This window comes from Castanea sativa, chromosome 9 (assembly GCF_040712315.1).
Source record: "Castanea sativa cultivar Marrone di Chiusa Pesio chromosome 9, ASM4071231v1".
Lineage (NCBI taxonomy): Eukaryota > Viridiplantae > Streptophyta > Magnoliopsida > Fagales > Fagaceae > Castanea > Castanea sativa.
This window is the reverse complement of record NC_134021.1, coordinates 16634027-16651273: the sequence shown is the minus strand read 5'-3', so window position 1 is coordinate 16651273 and position 17247 is coordinate 16634027. Positions and strand designations below refer to the sequence as shown.

General features: G+C 39.9%; 1 protein-coding gene and 1 pseudogene across 1 annotated transcript; one reads left to right on the top strand and one right to left on the bottom strand.

Annotated features, from left to right (window-relative positions):
- Positions 1–231: 231 nt before the first annotated feature.
- On the bottom strand, positions 232–5368 carry LOC142608836 (uncharacterized). The gene is made up of 5 exons (XM_075780500.1): positions 5099–5368; positions 1949–2236; positions 1296–1741; positions 784–914; positions 232–614 (listed from the first exon to the last, which is right to left on the bottom strand). The coding sequence occupies exons 1-5, from the start codon at positions 5366–5368 to the stop codon at positions 232–234; spliced, it is 1518 nt and encodes a 505-aa protein (XP_075636615.1).
- Positions 5369–9337: 3969 nt separating this feature from the next.
- Positions 9338–12521, top strand: LOC142610007 (putative FBD-associated F-box protein At3g50710; annotated as a pseudogene).
- Positions 12522–17247: the final 4726 nt, after the last annotated feature.

Genomic DNA, 17247 nt, shown 5'->3' with positions numbered 1-17247 from the left:
TCTACGCGGAATCTTATTACTTAGGCATTTCTCTTTATGTTTTTGCCTTCGTCAGTAATGTACATCCGTCTATGCGGAATCTTATTACTTAGGCATTTTTCTTGATTTTTTGCCTTCGTCAATAATGTACATCCTTCTAGGCCGTGGTGGGTTTCCAGAATTTTCTACTGATGATACCTGTATGAACACATTGTTTGAATCGTTATTTCATTAATTGGGTACATTCTTGGGCTACATCTGTTGATGGTACTTCTTCAAGTGTTCAATGTTCCAGGGTCGCAGGAGCTTCTGCTCGTCTAGGGTCTCCAAATAATAGCTGCCCTGCCGGGAGTAGTGCACGACTCTGTAAGGTCCCTCCCATGTGGGACCAAGCTTCCTGTGGGCGGAGTTTTTAGTTGCAGTAGTCACCTTGCGTAGGACGAGGTCGCCATTTTCAAGTCTTCTGAGCTTGACCCTTTTGTTATAGTACTCAGTCATCTTCTGTTGGTACTTCATCGTCATGCTCGAGGCCTTGTCTCTTACTTCGTCTAAGCAGTCCAGATTAATTCGAAGTTGGTCGTCGTTGCTCTCCTCGCGGAATACTTCTCGCCTGGTGCTGGCCACACCCACCTCGACTGGGATTATCGCCTCAGTGCCATAAGTGAGCCTGAAAGGCGTCTCTCCCGTTGGGGTTCTTGCTGTTGTTCTGTAGGCCCACAAAACATTGGGCAATTCTTCGGGCCACGCGCCCTTTGCCTCGTCTAGTCAGGCTTTGATGATTCTGAGCAGTGTTCGATTAGTTACTTCTGTTTGCCTGTGGGTGTCCAGGTGACAAGAACTTGTGCCTGATACCTAGTCCTGAGCAAAAGTCTCTAAATCCCTGGTTGTCGAACTGTCGACCATTATCTGAAATAATCGTTCTTGGAATCTTGAACCTGCAAATTATATTTCTCCACACGAAGCTATGGATTCTCGCCTCTGTGATCGTCCCTATCGCTTCTGCTTCGACCCATTTTGTAAAGTAGTCGATAGCGACGAGTAGGAACCTTACCTACCCTCTTCCTTGGGGCAATGGGCCGACGATATCAATCCCCCATTGTGCGAATGGCCACGGGGAGGTAATCGTCGTCATCTTTTCTGCTGGCAGTCTCTGGACATTCTCGAAACTTTGGCACTTATCGCACCTCTTGACGAGCTCCGTAGCGTCTACCTGCATGGTTGGCCAGAAATATCCTATTCTAACAACTTTGCTTACCAGAGATCTAGGCTCGGCATGGTCTCCACAAATCCCTTCGTGGATTTCACGAAGGACGTACTTGGCTTCTTCCACGTCGACACACTTCAAATAGGGCAGGGAGAAGCCTCTTTTGTATAAGGTATCATTCAAAATCGTAAATCTGGCCGCTCTTGCTTTAATCTTCCTGGCTTCCATTGAATCACGAGGGAGATGCCCATCTTGAAGGAATGAGACGATCGAGGCCATCCAACCACCTACGCTCTGAATGGAGAATATTGGGACTTCTTCGATGCTGGGGTGTTTCTGAATCTCCATGAGAAGCTCACTGTTCGTTGGTTCTTCTTCAGACGAGGCCATTTTGGCAACCTCATCTGCCGCCATATTCTGGTTTCTTAGGATCCGAACGAAGTCCAACTTATCGAACCCACGAGCTAAATGTTTCATCAGCTTGAGGTACTTTTGCATTCTCTCTTCTTTTGCCTCATACTCTTCCCTGATCTGCCCTATTGCCAGCTTGAAGTCGCTCTAAATAAGCAGGTTCTTAATCCCAAGGGCCTTGCCGAGTCTTAGTCCCGTCAGTATCCCTTCGTACTCGGCCTCGTTGTTGGTCGCCGGGAATTTTAATTGGACTCCATATTTGAGTTTTTCTCCATCAGGGGTGTTTATGATGACCCCTACTCCCCCCCTCTTTTGGGCTGACGAGCCGTCAGTCTGAATCGTCCATTGTTTTACCTCGTCTCTGCCGTCGTCATCTTCTAGAATGGTGAACTCGACGATGAAGTCTGCTAGAGCTTGTGCCTTGATGGCCTTTCTGGGATGGTATTCGATGTCAAACTGGTTAAGTTCGATTGCCCACTGGACCATTCTCCCAGCTGCTTCAGGTTTGTTCATGAATTTTCTGATAGGTTGGTCCGTCATTACAAGGATAGGGTGTGCTTCGAAGTATGGTCGTAACTTTCGTGAAGCCACTATTAGGGCGAATGCGATCTTCTCAATCCTGGGATACCTGGCTTCTGCTCCCTAGAAGGCTTGACTGATGTAGTAAACTAGAAGCTGTTTTTTATCCTCCTCTTGAATTAAGACCGCGCTGACGGCCGTGACTGATGCTGCCAGGTATAAATAAAGGTTTTCCCCTGCTTTTGAGGGACTCAAGACGGGCGGACTGCCGAGGTAACGCTTGAGCTCTTGAAACGCTGCCTCGCATTAGTCAGTCCAGGAAAAAGCTTGCTTCAATATCTTGAAAAAGGGGAGGCATTTGTCTGTTGCTTTAGAGACGAACCTATTGAGTGCAGCGATCCTCCCTATGAGCTTTTGGACTTCCTTGACGGTCTTTGGTGACGCCATGTTGAGTATTGCTTATACCTTCTCCGGGTTTGCTTCTATTCCCCTTTGGGACACCATGAACCCCAAGAACTTCCCTGAAGCTACCCCCAACACGCACTTACTGGGATTCTGCTTCATCTGATATTTTCGGAGGGTATCAAATGTCTCTCTCAGATCGTCCAGGTGTGTCAATTCCTCTTTGCTCTTGACGAGCATATCATCTACATACCTCCATGTTTCTACCAATTTGCTTGCTGAACATCTTGTTTACTAGTATTTGGTATGTTGCTCCTGCGTTCTTCAATCCGAAGGGCATCACCTTGTAGCAGTAGAGCCCTCGACTTGTGATGAAAGCAATTTTTTCCTGATCTTCCTCAGCCATTTTTATCTGGTTGTATCCTGAAAAAGCATCCATGAATGTTAGTAACTTATGTCCAGCCGTAGAATCTACCAGTTGATCTATCCTCGACAGGGGAAAACTATCCTTCGAGCAGGCCTTGTTCAGGTCCGTAAAGTCCACGCACATTCTCCACTTCCCATTTGCTTTTTTCACCAGCACGACGTTGGCCAGCCACTCGGGATAATAAACCTTTCGGATGAAGTCTGCCTGCAACAACCTGTTAACTTCGTCTGTGATTTCTCGGTTTCATTCGGGGGCAAAAACCCGTCGTCTCTGTTGGACGGGCTTTTTCTCGGGGTCTGTTTTCAACTCATGCTGGATTACTTGGCGTGGTATACCGGGCATATCCTCGTGACTCCATGCAAATACATCCAAGTTTCCCTTAAGGAAGTGGACGAGTTTATTTCTCATCTCGGGGTTTAAGGTCGTTCCTATCCTCGTCACCTTTGCAGTTTCCCCCTCGACGAGTTTTAGTTTCCAGGGCTTCCATGTTGTCTTCTTTTTCTCCCTCGATTGTCCATGTGTGGTTTTCCCCTGCAGCCAGCACGGCCTGGTAGCATTCTCTGGCTAAAACTTGGTCTCCTTTTACCTCGCCGACTCCGTCTTCGGTTGGGAATTTTATCTTTAGGCAGTAGGTGGACGTGGCTGCTTTCCACCTGTTGAGCGTGGGTCTCCCAATGATCACATTATATGAGGAGGGGCAATCTACCACCAAGAAGTCCAACTGACGGGTCTGCTGCTTAGGGTAGGCGCCTATTGTGACTTTTAGCGTCACAATGCCTTTGGGGTATACTCTGTCTCTGCTAAAGCTGACGAGGGGGGAATCGAATGGGCGTAATCTACCAGGATTTAGTTTCAACTGTTGGAAAGCCGGTAAGTACATGATGTCTACGGAGCTGCTGTTGTCGACGAGGATCCTCTTAGTAATAAACCCTTCGATTGTGAGTGTTATAACCAAGGGGTCGTTATGGGGTTGCCTTACTCCCCGAGCATCCTCTTCGCTATAGAATATATCTTGGTTTGTCCGTCTTTGCTTCAATAGGGGTTCCATATGGACACTGTTTACTTGCCTCTGGCATGCTTTCTTGAGTGACTTGTATGATCCCCCATGAATGGCCCCCCTGCGATTGTGCTTATCTCCCCGATCACGTCCTGTTGTGGTTGGGATGGGCGAATCTCATTTTTGGACGAGGATTCGCGTTGGCTCTTGTCGACCTCCCTGAACCTGCCGGATTCCCCCTTTTTTACATACTTCTGAAGCTTTCCTTTTTGTATAAACTCTTCTATCTGTCCTTTCAGGTCTCGGCAATCCTCCGTGTAATGGCCGTGATCCTTGTGGAACCGACAATATTTGTTTTTGTCGCGCACGTTTGGTGACGAATTCAAGGGTCTCGGCCATTGTAGGTAGCGTTGGTCCTAGATCTGCGTCAAAATCTTGTCAACATGCATAATTAGAGGTGTGAATTTTACCGGTCGTGGAGCTTTCTCGTCCCTTCATTTGTCAATGTCACCTCCTCGACGGCTTTGGCGTTCCCTCTTTTGTCCCCTGCGTTCGTCTTCCTTCCTTCCTTCCTTCCTTCCTTCTTTGGCCTTTCCTCGTCTACGATGGCTGCCAGTGCGTCCTCAGCATTCATGTATTTTTGGGCTTTCAGTAGCATCTCCGCCATTGTCCGGGGTGGATTTTTTGCTAGTAAGACGACGAATTCTTTGGACTTAAGCCCTGCTTTAAATGTTGTCAGCTGGACCTTGTCGTCCGCGTCGTCCACCTCTAGGGTCTCTCAAGTGAAGCGTTTCACGTACGACCGCAAGGTCTCCCTCTCTCCTTGCATAATAGTGAGTAAGTGATCCACTGGTCTCTTGGGACGTTGCCCCCCAACAAAATGGCGCAGGAAGGCACTACTTAACTGCTCGAAATTTTGGATGGACGAAGTGGGCAGTCTCATGAACCACTCTCTTCCAGCTTCCTTCAACGTAGTAGGGAAGGAACGACACATGATCTCATCAGGGGGCTGTTGAAGGCCTAGGGTCGTCTTGAAAGTATTAAGGTGATCTTGGGGATCCTTGAGCCCATCAAAAGGCTTGAGCTGAGGCAGCCGAAATTTTGCTGGTACTGGTCGTTCTAAGACCGCCATGGTAAAAGGGGAGTTCGCCGCCCTAACCATTCTATCTAGGCTTCGATCCGTCTTCTCTTTGATGGCATTTCTTAATTCGTCCATATCCTTTCTCATTTCTTGGAGGATGTCGGAATGTTGTTCCTCTGGAGTAACGGTCCTCCGTCGGTCACTCCTTTCATGGCTGTCCCTCTCATCGTTTTGGACAGCTCTTGACCGGTTCTCCTCCTGCTGTAGCCTTTGTCTCATTTCCTGATTCTGTCTGGTGAGTTCTTCGACGGTGGCCGCGAGAGTTCGAACTTGCTGTGCCAAGGCCATTGAGTCCTGGTTGGATTCCATTTGGAGCTGGTAGGAACCGCATTCTCGTTGTATGAGAAAATCGTTCCCACAGACGGCGCCAAACTGATGAAGCAGAATCTCGTCGGTTGCTTTGGGGTTCGTCCAGATGGTGCCGGTTGTACTCTGACGAACCTATGGAAGCAAGAACTTACTCGAATGGTCACCGGTGTGGTGCCTGCCACAACGCCTCCGATGCCCAAGTCAGTGTGAAAGAAGGTAGCGGTCAAAATATCAAAAATAACTTAGTATATGTTGCGATGCTGTGTGTACCTTGTATTGGTGTTGTGAGGGCTTTATATATCCTTGTGGACTATAGCCGTTGGGGTGTTAATGTCTCCCCTAATAACGTCTCTGGCGGAGTAATGGGTTTTAATGTGTTTCCACCGGTTTGTCCAGCTGGTCTTGTAACGGTCCAGGACATTATTGGCAGCATTGAATGGCCTTAATGTTCTCGTCAATGACACGGATGGTCGGTCAGGTTCGTCTGTGGAGGCGGGCTCATCTGTGTTCAACTTCATCTGTCCCATCAGATGGAAAAACTAAATTCTACATTTTAAGATTTTGAGAACCAAAATCATTTGTTTATTTATTTTTAATTCTAAAGATCAAAATAAATAGACTTCATAATTAAGTGACAAGAAATGAAATTAAGGCCGAATGAAATGATGTTTTATAATTGATTTATCTTTTTTAGTTTCCATAATTTTATCCATGGATTTTGTGTAGTAGAAGAAAAGGGAAGGAAGATAATATAATAGATATGCTTATTTTGTTATATTAATTATTTTAAGCATAGTGAATTTTAATGTCATTTTTTAAAGATTTATATGAGAAACAATTGATTTTTTTATTTGTTTAACTTGAGAAACAATTTATTTAAAATATGATATGCTTGTTCAAATTGAGTTGTTTTTGCAATAATTGAAACAAAGTCCAACTAAAAGGAAAAGAATATATATATATATATATATATATATATATATATATATATATATATATATATATATATATATTAGTAACACACAGTCAAGAGTATAAAAAATAATTGAAGGATATTTGCAATTTTAAGTTGGCATAAAACACGTCCATCTGTGGGTTCTAGTTAACTCAACTGGTAAAATCTCTGATGGTTGAATAAGAGATCTGGGGTTCAATCCCTGCCTACATCAAAAACCAATTGGTGTCTTGGTCTGATAATAAAGAGCATCATTAGAGGTGGACGTCATAGGTTAAAACTCTCTTTAAAAAAAACATGCCTATCTATATATATATATTTTTTGAGACACACACACACACACACACACACACACATATAGGGGAAGAATGATGAGATAATGGAATACATTCACACGCTAACACCAAAACTGCATGTGGCAGTTAGTGTTGCGGAGCAAGTGATAAACCCCTTCTCAATACTACACCTTACCGATGTGGGATGACTCAACAATATTGAGTATCTTTTTTTTTTTTTTTTTTTTTTTGAGAAATGCCTCTCTATATTAATTAGTATATTGTGCAATTTCTAATTTATAAAAACACACACACACACACATAGTATGATCAAATCACCATATTATTCTTAAGGTATTTCTATTTTATCTATAAAATAACTAAAAAATACACTTTTTACAAGGAAATTATTGAAATTTTTTTTTTTATATACATAATTGGGGTGGAGGATTTGAATGTAAATGTTAAGGACACCATGAGATGCTAATCAGTTAAATTACAATATTATTGACAAAAATGATTAAAATCTTGAAGCAAACTAATAACAAGTTATACCGCATGAGAACTCAGCGAGTTTAGAGAAAACCCCAGTACTTTGCAAGCTGAGTAACTACACATATTTAATCCACCTCTTATCTATGCTCTTATGTTTTAACAATGTACCTAAATCTGATTATTTCCAACATGAGAGAAAAAGCCATACATACAGAATACAATACAAGATGTTATATTTAAGTTTAAACTTTCTAAAGTCATCCAAAGTGCACCAAGCATTCCCTGACCTAGGGGTTGCTTGGATTTTTAAGGTTTAAGGTTGAAATGAAACTTGTTAGACAGATCCTTAATGTAGCAAGTGTGTTAAAGATAATGAAAATCATTCTTGAAAGTTGTATAGACTCAAAACATAAGCTTTGAATTCACAAGAAATTAAAGAAGTTCCAAAGGAGCTCTCAGATTTGTCAAATAGAATCTGACAAAGGACATTCCAAAGGTTTTGACATTTTCAATGAACGTTGTTTTTTACTGTTAAGAACATTTGGAACATTTCATTTTTGAACAGAAATGCCGTTTTCATTTTTAACGTAGTATTCGATCGATTACATATTAATCAATATTCAATTGATGAGGTTATCAACAAAAAAGATTTGTATAAGTCACTTCCTTTCTTTTTGTCCAAGTTTCTTATTTCTCTTTTTGTCTAATGCACTTATTTATTTATTTATTTGGGTGAGTTTTGGAATCTAGATCACTATGAACAGAATATTGTAATGGGTTTTGTGCCATTGCTGCTAAAATTGTAACGGGCCATTTGCTAGAAGAAATTTAGCAGCAAATGGGCCTGGTTGTAATGATAGATATGCAGAAGAATTTAGCCAAACTACTACTTGTTTCTCTTAACCATTCTCTCTCTTCCACTCTTCTTATGAGGCCTGGTTGTACTCAAATTCAACCATCCTAATAGACCTATTATTCATTGTTAGGAAGAACTTAACAGCCTGCAAGGCTTCAAATGGCCAGAATAAAACAGCACAATGGTTAATAAAAGATACAACTAATTTACACTTCAGTGAAATATAATATATAATAAAACAGATTACTAATATAGTTTGTTTTCCTGTTTAACTTTTAGAAAGACTTGCTGTATGAACTGGCATTTGGTAGAGTGTTGGATCACAAAGATCCATGTTTCCTCAATATCCCATGTAATCTATATTCATGGTCACAACTATGACAGAATGTTGCCTATTATATTTTATTTGTCTCCTCAGTCCTCATTGATATTTTAATTAATTCTAGGAAAATTTCAAAGCTGGTATTAAAATATGGTCTAATGGTTTACATACAGTATGTCAAGAAATTGATACTATAAGCAATTGGCAGACAACATAAAAGCATTCATGGTAACTTTCAATTATTTATTTATTTTTATTTTTGTGTGCTTAGACCTGTAAAGTGTCCTGTTAAACATGGTAATTGGACCCTTGAAAGATGAGTGAAACAATTAATTAGTTCTCTTGTACTTGAATCTTAAACAAAGTTTACACCAACATCTCATTTTCATTGGCCTTTCACAAACTTGTTACAAATTTTTTTTCCCTAAACTGGTTTGCTGTGCAGTAAAATTTTATGATTAAAAAAAAAACTCTTTGTCACATTGTATTTTTGTATACGAGAGGTATGGTATTATATACATTGCAAACATTTGATTATGCCATTTGAATAATAAAAATGCTATATCTACAACATTTTCACAATAAATACTAAGTGATAAGTTGTTATTAGTAGAACATAAAAATAATTTTAATAATAAATTCAAATTATTAATCAATAATAGTTAATCACTTATAATTTATTATAAAAATGCCATAGACGTAACTCTTTTTTTTTGAATAAATGATAAATTTGATTCTATAAAAAAAAAAAAAAAACCATAATCTAACATTGAATCCATCATTTCATAATTTCAGTAACTGAAATCGAAATCAAGTTTGAATCCATAATTTAACTGAAATCGTGATTTGTCATGGTGTGCACTAACCATACACGTATGATAAGCTTCTGCTTTTACGGGATTTTTTTTTTTTTTTTTTGGATAGAACGGATTACCTCTTCGCTCTTTTCTTTCAGTAACTTCTTAATTACAATGTTAAAGCTCAAAACGGTGTCGCGTTACTAAACACTGAACAGATCCACAGTTTCTAATCCACGGCCAAACGGCATTGTTTTGGTTAAATGAGAACGGTGTTAGTGAACAGTGTTCGTTATGGCTAATTTAGACTTGCCAACATTCCATTCCCACAACAAATTTCCAATTTCTTGTGAAAACTCACTCTCAAATTATCCCAAAGCGAAATTCTCTCTCTCTCACACACACACACACACCGAATCGGAAGCAGATTGGAGCATGAAGCGGCGACAAGAGGAAGAAACGGAGAGGGAGAGAATTAAAAGAGCAAATAGTTTGACTTACCGATCAGATGCTCGACAAAAGTCCCCAACGAATGCTGACATTATTAGCACACTACCGGACTCTCTCCTCTTGCACATCCTCTCCTTTCTCCCAACCGAAGACTCTGTTGCAACAAGCATTTTGTCGAGCAGGTGGAGGCCTCTCTGCAATCGTCCAAGTTCTTAACTTCGACGAATTCTTACTTGTTAAGAGGTCAGGCCGTTGCAAATTTGATGATATAGTGTTCCTGATCTGGTATCGACGCAGCATTACTAATCCCTACCCGCTACGTGGGTTGTGCCTCTGTTGGGTTCACAATTGCCTTCTATGCTTTGTCGAAACATGGTTCTATGACCGCATTCAATGTGGTATGCAAGAACTCAATCTCCATATTGAACCTAAACCCAAGTTATGAATTGCCCGATAGTGTTTTATTTTGTAGAACACTAGTGGTTCTCAAATTGGAAGGTGCGATTATTTTCAATCCTCCAAGATATGGTTCTGAGTTCCCAAGTCTCAAGCTTCTAAAACTCAAGGTTTTCTATGCAAACAAAGACTCTCTCTCCACATTCCTAGCTGCCTGCCCAGTCCTCCAAGATTTGACCCTTGACATTAGTGACAATCACTACGCCGTGTTTGAAGGCAAGCTCAATATTGTTGTGCTCATAACTACACTGAAAAGATTTCATCGCCATATTTCTTTTGGTACACTATACAAACTCAAGATGAAAACCCCGGCTCTCAAGTACTTTTATTTCAAAGGTCCTTTGAAAATGGATTTTGTGGTGGAAAACATGCCCAGCTTGGTTGAATCAGTCGTTAGAATTGAAGAGGATGATGTGAGTCTTGAAGATTATGCAAACAGCGCACGTGACTTCATCAGACCACTCTGTAATGCAAAATCGCTGGAACTGAGCGTAGACACCGCAGTGGTAATGCTGGAAGTTTTTGAAATGTTACGTTTTTCATGCATTAAATTCACTATATTAATTAAATAGCTAAATACTACTCAATAATATTGTTGTGATCGATTGAGAGCTGAATATGTAAATTTTGTGCTTGTTATGTTGCCGTGCAGCTCCTCTTCCATGCTTCTGAACCTGATGGTATTACATTGTTCCATGATTTATCTTCCTTGAAGTTTTGTGGTGACCTTACGTGTGCTTAAGCATGGCATGCATTACGAATTTTAATTGGTCAGGCTCCAAAGCTACAAATACTTGCCTTTGAATTGACGTATCAGTTTCCATGTGCTTATATCCCACCTAAGGATTTCTTGGAGGAGCCACCGGATGTTCCTGGATGGCTGTCATCACATCTTACAACTTGTCATTATGATGGATTTTTAGGCTTTCTGGTTGAGATGAAACTTATTAGACAGATCCTGAAGGCAGCAAGGGTGTTAAAGACGATGAAAATCGTTCTTGATAGTCGTCTATACTCAAAGGAGAAGCTTCGAATTCACGAGAAATTAAGGAAGTTCCAAAGGAGCTCTCATATTTGTCAAATAGAATTTGATGAAGGACATTTAGAAGCTTTTGACACTTTCGATGAGCTTGGTGTTTTTGACGATTGCTAGAATTTGCAATTTGAAAAACTCAAGCTCACCATTTGGATTAAGCCTGTGTTAGGATCACTATGAAAAGAATATAGATATTGTTGTTGCAGGTGTGCTGATGTTCCAAGTGTGTTGTTAGCTGAGATGCAAGTGTGCTGTTGACTAAGATGCAAGCTATTGTGACACGTGGCTGACAGAATGTAGAATTCGAATGGGTCATATGGCCTCATGTGCTAGAATTGTAATGAGTCATATGCTGAATTGTAATGAGTCGTGCTGGAACAGTTAGTTGTAATTGACTAGAATCAGTTGTAAGAGATAATGAGAGATATGAAGAAGAATTTAGGCAAACTACTACTTGTTTCTCTTAACCATCCTTTATCTCTTCCGCTCTTCATAGTAGGCCTGGTTGTCCTCGAATTAACCGTCCTTGTAGACCTATTATTTATTGTTGAGAAAAACTTAACAGCATGCAAGGTTTCAAATGGTCAGAATAAAACAACACAATGGTTAATAAAAGATGCAACTAATTTACATTTCAGTGAATATTATACATAATAAAACAGTTTGTAGTGCCTCCCAACTATTTATAGTTTGCTTTCCTGTTTATCGTTTAGAAAATTTTGGTATATGAATTGCCATTTGGTAGAGTGTGTTGGATGACAAAGATTGATGTTTCCTGAATATCCTATATTCATGTTCACTACTATGAGGTTTCTCAAAAAAAAAAAAAAAGTTCACTACTATGAGTCTACGACAGAATGTTGCCTATCATACTTTCTTTGTCACCTCGTTGATATCTTGATACAAGTCTAGGAAAATTTCAAAGCTGGTATTAGTTCTCGGAATATGGACAAATGTTTTACAGTATGTCAAGAAATAGATACTGTGAGCAACTGGTAGACAAAAAAGCATTCATGGTAACTTTCAAATATTTTTCCCCGGTGTCTGCTTGCTCATTAAAGTGTGTTTACTCGTTATCCTTTCATAGCAGACAAATCTTTGCTCTTTAGATCACTTTTTAAAGCCAAACCTTTTATCTATACTGATCTTGGATCCAAACCCCATCAAAATTCTTTTGGTCATACTTAACCTACCGCTTGCCAGAATACATCAAAGGTATTACTTGATTCTTTTAATTCAACCTTCAATTTGCAGGTTCTTTGCTTTTGCAAATGCTATTGCTTGTGTCTTCTCTGTGCTGTCCTTTCTCCTTAACCAGGCTAACTACTATTACTTATTCCTTCATGATTTGGTATGAGCTATTTTGTTCTTTCTTTTTTATTTTACTTGTTTTCAAGTCTCCAATTGTAAATATTTTATATAAATTTGCAAAAATTAATACAAGAATTAATCTCTTGGAAATTTTTTATATCATTATTAAGGTGGTGAATATGATGTAATTTTTTGGTTTTGATGTGACAGTTTATGATGTTGGTTCTTGCCAAATGCGTGGCCATGACTGTTGAAGGGTACATTGGATGTTATGGTATTAAAAGTCCAAGCAACATCTCACAGCAGAATTACATACTCCAAGCCACGAAGGTAGCCAGTGGTGCAACAGCTGCTGATGTGAGATGCACTAGCCAAGCCACAAGGGTAGCAGGCAGTGCAACAGTTGCTGAGGCCATGCCACATCACGAATTCTTCATTCAAGAGCATTGAAGGAGTTAGTTCCATAAATCCTGGAGTTTGTTACTCAAGCTTGCCACTAGTACAAATTCTAGAAGATTCAAATAACAGAATTTTGGCGCCAACTATAGGGTGATTATATTTTTCTGTATATATAAAACAGAGTAACTGTTATGTATTCATTCATTCATTCCATCTGCTTGTAATTCTCTCTCAATCAATGAAATCCTCTCAATTCTATTTAGATTTTCCAGTTTTTACATGATATCAGAGCATGATATCCTGAGTTCGATCCTTGTCTCCTCCACTCTACCTCCCATTTAAATTCTCCCGTGTTGGGTTTCACCTATTAAAATGTAATTTCGACCCACATGTGAGGGGGAGTGTTAGAAATATGTGGTTAAATGATTAAATTTACCATATTACAATAGCTTAAGCTTTTGAGACAATCGGTAATTTAACATGGTATCAGAGCAACTAGCACAATTCATACTGATTTCCTAGTTTCATTTTTTATTCCAAAAGTTTCTCGCCTTCCAAACAGAAATTTCTTCAAGGAAATTCTTGAATTCTGGTTCACAAAGTCTTGATTCATCCTTATTGATACTGGTTTGGAAGAATTTCTTGTTTTTCTTTTCCAATTTCATTAGAAGCTTCATTCAAGCTCGTGAATTGCATCAATGGCTTTTGCTGAAGGAAGTGACTCTGATCCTATGCATAATCAATCCACACAACAAGTCCCTCAGTCTAACACAGAGACCAATTCTCTAAATCAATTTTTCCTTAATGCAAGTGGAATATCTTGGTCACTCAACCACTTTTGGGAATAAAGAACTATCAATCTTGGTCTAGGGTTATGGTTCAAGCACTAATTGCCAAGAAAAAGATAGGATTCGTGAATGGCAAGATTGCAAAACCTGAAATTGATTCTCCTTTGTACGAAGATTGGGAAAGTTATAACACAACGGTGCTTTCTTGGTTGATCAACTTTATGCATGTTGATGTTTCAAGCAGCATTATGTATTGTGAGACTGCGAGGGAGATGTGGCTTGAGTTGCAGCGTGTGTTTTCTCAAGGAAATGGACCAAAGGTTTATAATCTTCAACAAGAAATCTCACAGATAACTCAGGGTCAATTGTCAATGACTGAGTATTACTCGAAGTTCAAGAAGCTTTGGGATCAATTGCTTCATTATGAACCTTTACCAGCTTGTACTTGTGGTGCAATGAAAATTCTGAGTATTGCTCATGAGAAGTCCTATGTCATGAGGTTTTTGATGGGGCTCAATGAGAATTTTGAGACTGTAAGAAGTCATATTCTCATGCTTGAGCCATTTCCATCAATGAGCAAGGTGTATGCTTTGGTTCTCCAAGAAGAATCTCACAAAGGCATTGGTCATGGTTCTGCCTTCACACCTAAGCCTGATTCAGTGGCAATGTATGCCATCACCAGAGGAGCAAAGGTGGACCTAAGAAGGAGAGGCCTTTGTGCACTCATTGTAACATGCTTGGACACACTGTGGACAAGTGTTACAAGCTTCATGGTTAACCACTAGGCTACAAGCACAAAGGCAAACCCAATTCCAATGCTAATCAAGTTTCATATCCTCAAGGCCAAGCTGTTGAAATCCCTTCCAATGCATCTCAGTGTCCTATTTCTAAGGCACAATGTGAGCAATTGCTTGCTCTTTTCAATCCTGGAACTGATCAAGGTCTTAATCACCATGTTGCAACTATTAGTACAAGTGGTGCTTTCTCTAGCATGCTTTTTGGAGCTCCTAGTGTACCAGCTGCAGCTGGTGTGACTTCCACCTCCATTTCATCTTCAGATAGTGTCAATTCCTCCTTTGTTGACACCATGTCAGGTACCAATTCATTGTTCCATTTCATTCATTCCTTAAGGCATTCCATTTTTCTGCCAAAGTAGTTGATAGAGAGGTTTTTCATGCCATTGATTGGGTCATAGACACAGGGGCTACCGATCATATGGTGCATTCCATTACATCTTTCACTACTATCACTGCTACTTTAAACACTTTTGTTAACTTGCCTAATGGAGAAGTAGCTGCAGTCACCCATGTTGGCATTGTGAAAATTTCAGAACATCTTACACTTCATAATGTTTTATGTGTTCCCTCATTTAGTTTCAATCTTATTTATGTCAGTCAGCTAGCTAAGTCCACTGTCTGTTGCCTTATTTTCTTTGGAAACTTATGCTTTATCCAGGACCTTGCTCATTGGAGCACACTTGGTCTGGGTAGAGAATGTAATGGACTTTACTTGCTGGACAAGAGCAACTTCTCTACACCTTTAGGGTCTGATAATGGCACTGAATTCTTCATGAAAGATTTCTTTTCCAAGAAGGGCATCTTGCATCATTTAAGCTGTGTTGAAACCCCACAATAGATTGCTGTTATTGAGAGGAAACATCAACACATCTTGAATGTGGCAAGAGCTCTTATGTTTCAATCCCATTTACCTTTGCATTTGTGGGGTCATGCTATTCTTGCTGCTATTTATTTGATCAACAGAATCCCATCATCTGCATTATCAAATCAGGTTCCTTTTGAAGTGTTGTTTGGTCATCCACCTAGTTATGCACATTTAAAAGTATTTGGTTGCTTATGATTTGCTTCCACATTATTTAATCACAGATCTAAATTTGTACCTAGGGCTGTTAGGTGTGTTTTCTTGGGATATAAAGTCCTTGATTTGTCTTCTAATAGGGTGTTCATCTCTAAAGATGTGGTTTTCTATGAAAATTCTTTCCCTTTTGCTTCTGTTTCAACTAATGTTGCAGATCCCTTTGTCCCTTCTGCTATTAAAGCTCCCTGCTCTGGTGGTACTGATGGTTTTGTTACTCCCATTAGAATACCTGATTCTGCTTCCTTGGATTTTGATTCTTCTTCTATTATTCAACCTGTTCCTATTATTTTACCTTCTAATACTACTTCTAGTTCTATTTAGGTGCCTAGTTTTGATCAGGTGCCTCCTTCCTTTCCAACAGTTGCTTCAATTCCTCCAGTGCCTCTTAGGAAGTCAACTAGGGACATCAGACCACCTACCTACTTGCAGGACTATGCCTGTATTATTGTTGTAGCTAGTACCCGTTATGATCTTGCTTAGTGTCTTACCTATTCCCATTTGGAGCCTTGTTTCATTCTTACTTGCTGGCAGTCAATTCTAGTCCTAAAGCACCTTAGAGTTTTTCAGTACATTAAAGCAGACAGCCTAGAGCACCACATATGAAAGCAGCCACTAGGATTCTTCAATACATTAAAGGGACACCTGGTCAAGATGTTTTCTTCCCCACTGAATCTAATCTGCATTTAAAAGCTTACTGTGATGCAGATTGGGTAGGATGCCCTGACACAAGAAAGTCTTTGACAGGTTATTATGTGTTTCTTGGTGATGCATTAGTGTCTTGGAGGTCTAAGAAACAAAGCATAGTGTCTAGGTCCAGTGCAGAGGCTAAATATAGGGCCATGGCAACAATTACCTGTGAATTGACTTGGATTTTGCATTTGCTACAAGATTTACATGTCAAACATGATAAGCCTGTGTTGATGTACTGTGATAACCAAGCAGCACTTCATATAGCAACAAATCCAGTGTTTCATGAGAGATCAAAACACAGAAGTTGATTGCCATATTGTAAGAAACAAGATTCTTGATGGTGTACTTAAAACCTTCTATGTATCAACTAAGAATCAATTGGCAGATGTGTTCACCAAGGCATTAGGAGTGGAAAGTTTTTTAAAGTTGATCAGAAGGCTAGGTGTTATTAATATTTTTGCTTCTATAGTGGAGTATCCTCATACAGGCTTGGGAGAGCAAAAGGCAAGAGTTGTGCTCTTGAGGGGGGGTGTTAAAAGTCCAAGCAACATCTCACAGCAGAATTGCATACCCTAAGCCACGAAGGTAGCTAGTGGTGCAGTAGCTGTTGATGTGAGATGCACTAGCCAAGCCACAAGAGTAGCAGGTAGTGCAGTAGTTACTGATGCTAGATGCGTTGATCAAGCCATGAAGACAACAAGCAATGTAGCATTTGCTGATGAGGAGTGCACTGCTCAGAGTACAAGGCTTGCATCAGATGACTTGATGAGCACAGAAGTCTTGGAACTACTTGAGGTCATGCCACATCACGAATTCTTCATTCAAGAGCATTGAAGGAGTTAGTTCCACAGATCCTGGAGTTTGTTACTCAAGCTTGCCACGAGTACAAATTCTAGAAGATTCAAATAATAGAATTTTAGCGCCAATTATAGGGTGGTTATATTAATCTGTATATATAAAACATAGTAACTGTTATGTATTCATTCATTCATTCCATTTCTTGTAATTCTCTCTCAATCAATGAAATCCTCTCAATTCTATTTAGATTTTCCAGTTTTTACATATGGGAATACTGATATAGTATTTGATCTTACTTTTATCTATCTCCTGTTCTCGGGAGCAACCTCATTCCTATTTATCGAGTACAGATATC

Bases quoted from the DNA above. Each gene is read 5' to 3' on its own strand.
- LOC142608836 (XM_075780500.1), bottom strand. From the start codon at position 5,368: ATGGCCTTGGCACAGCAAGTTCGAACTCTCGCGGCCACCGTCGAAGAA. The intron at 2,237-5,098 runs GTTAGGGCGGCG...CAAGCCTTCTAG, and splicing joins ATCGAAGCCTAGATAGAATG to GGAGCAGAAGCCAGGTATCC. The intron at 915-1,295 runs GTACGTCCTTCG...TATAATTTGCAG, and splicing joins GTCGACGTGGAAGAAGCCAA to GTTCAAGATTCCAAGAACGA.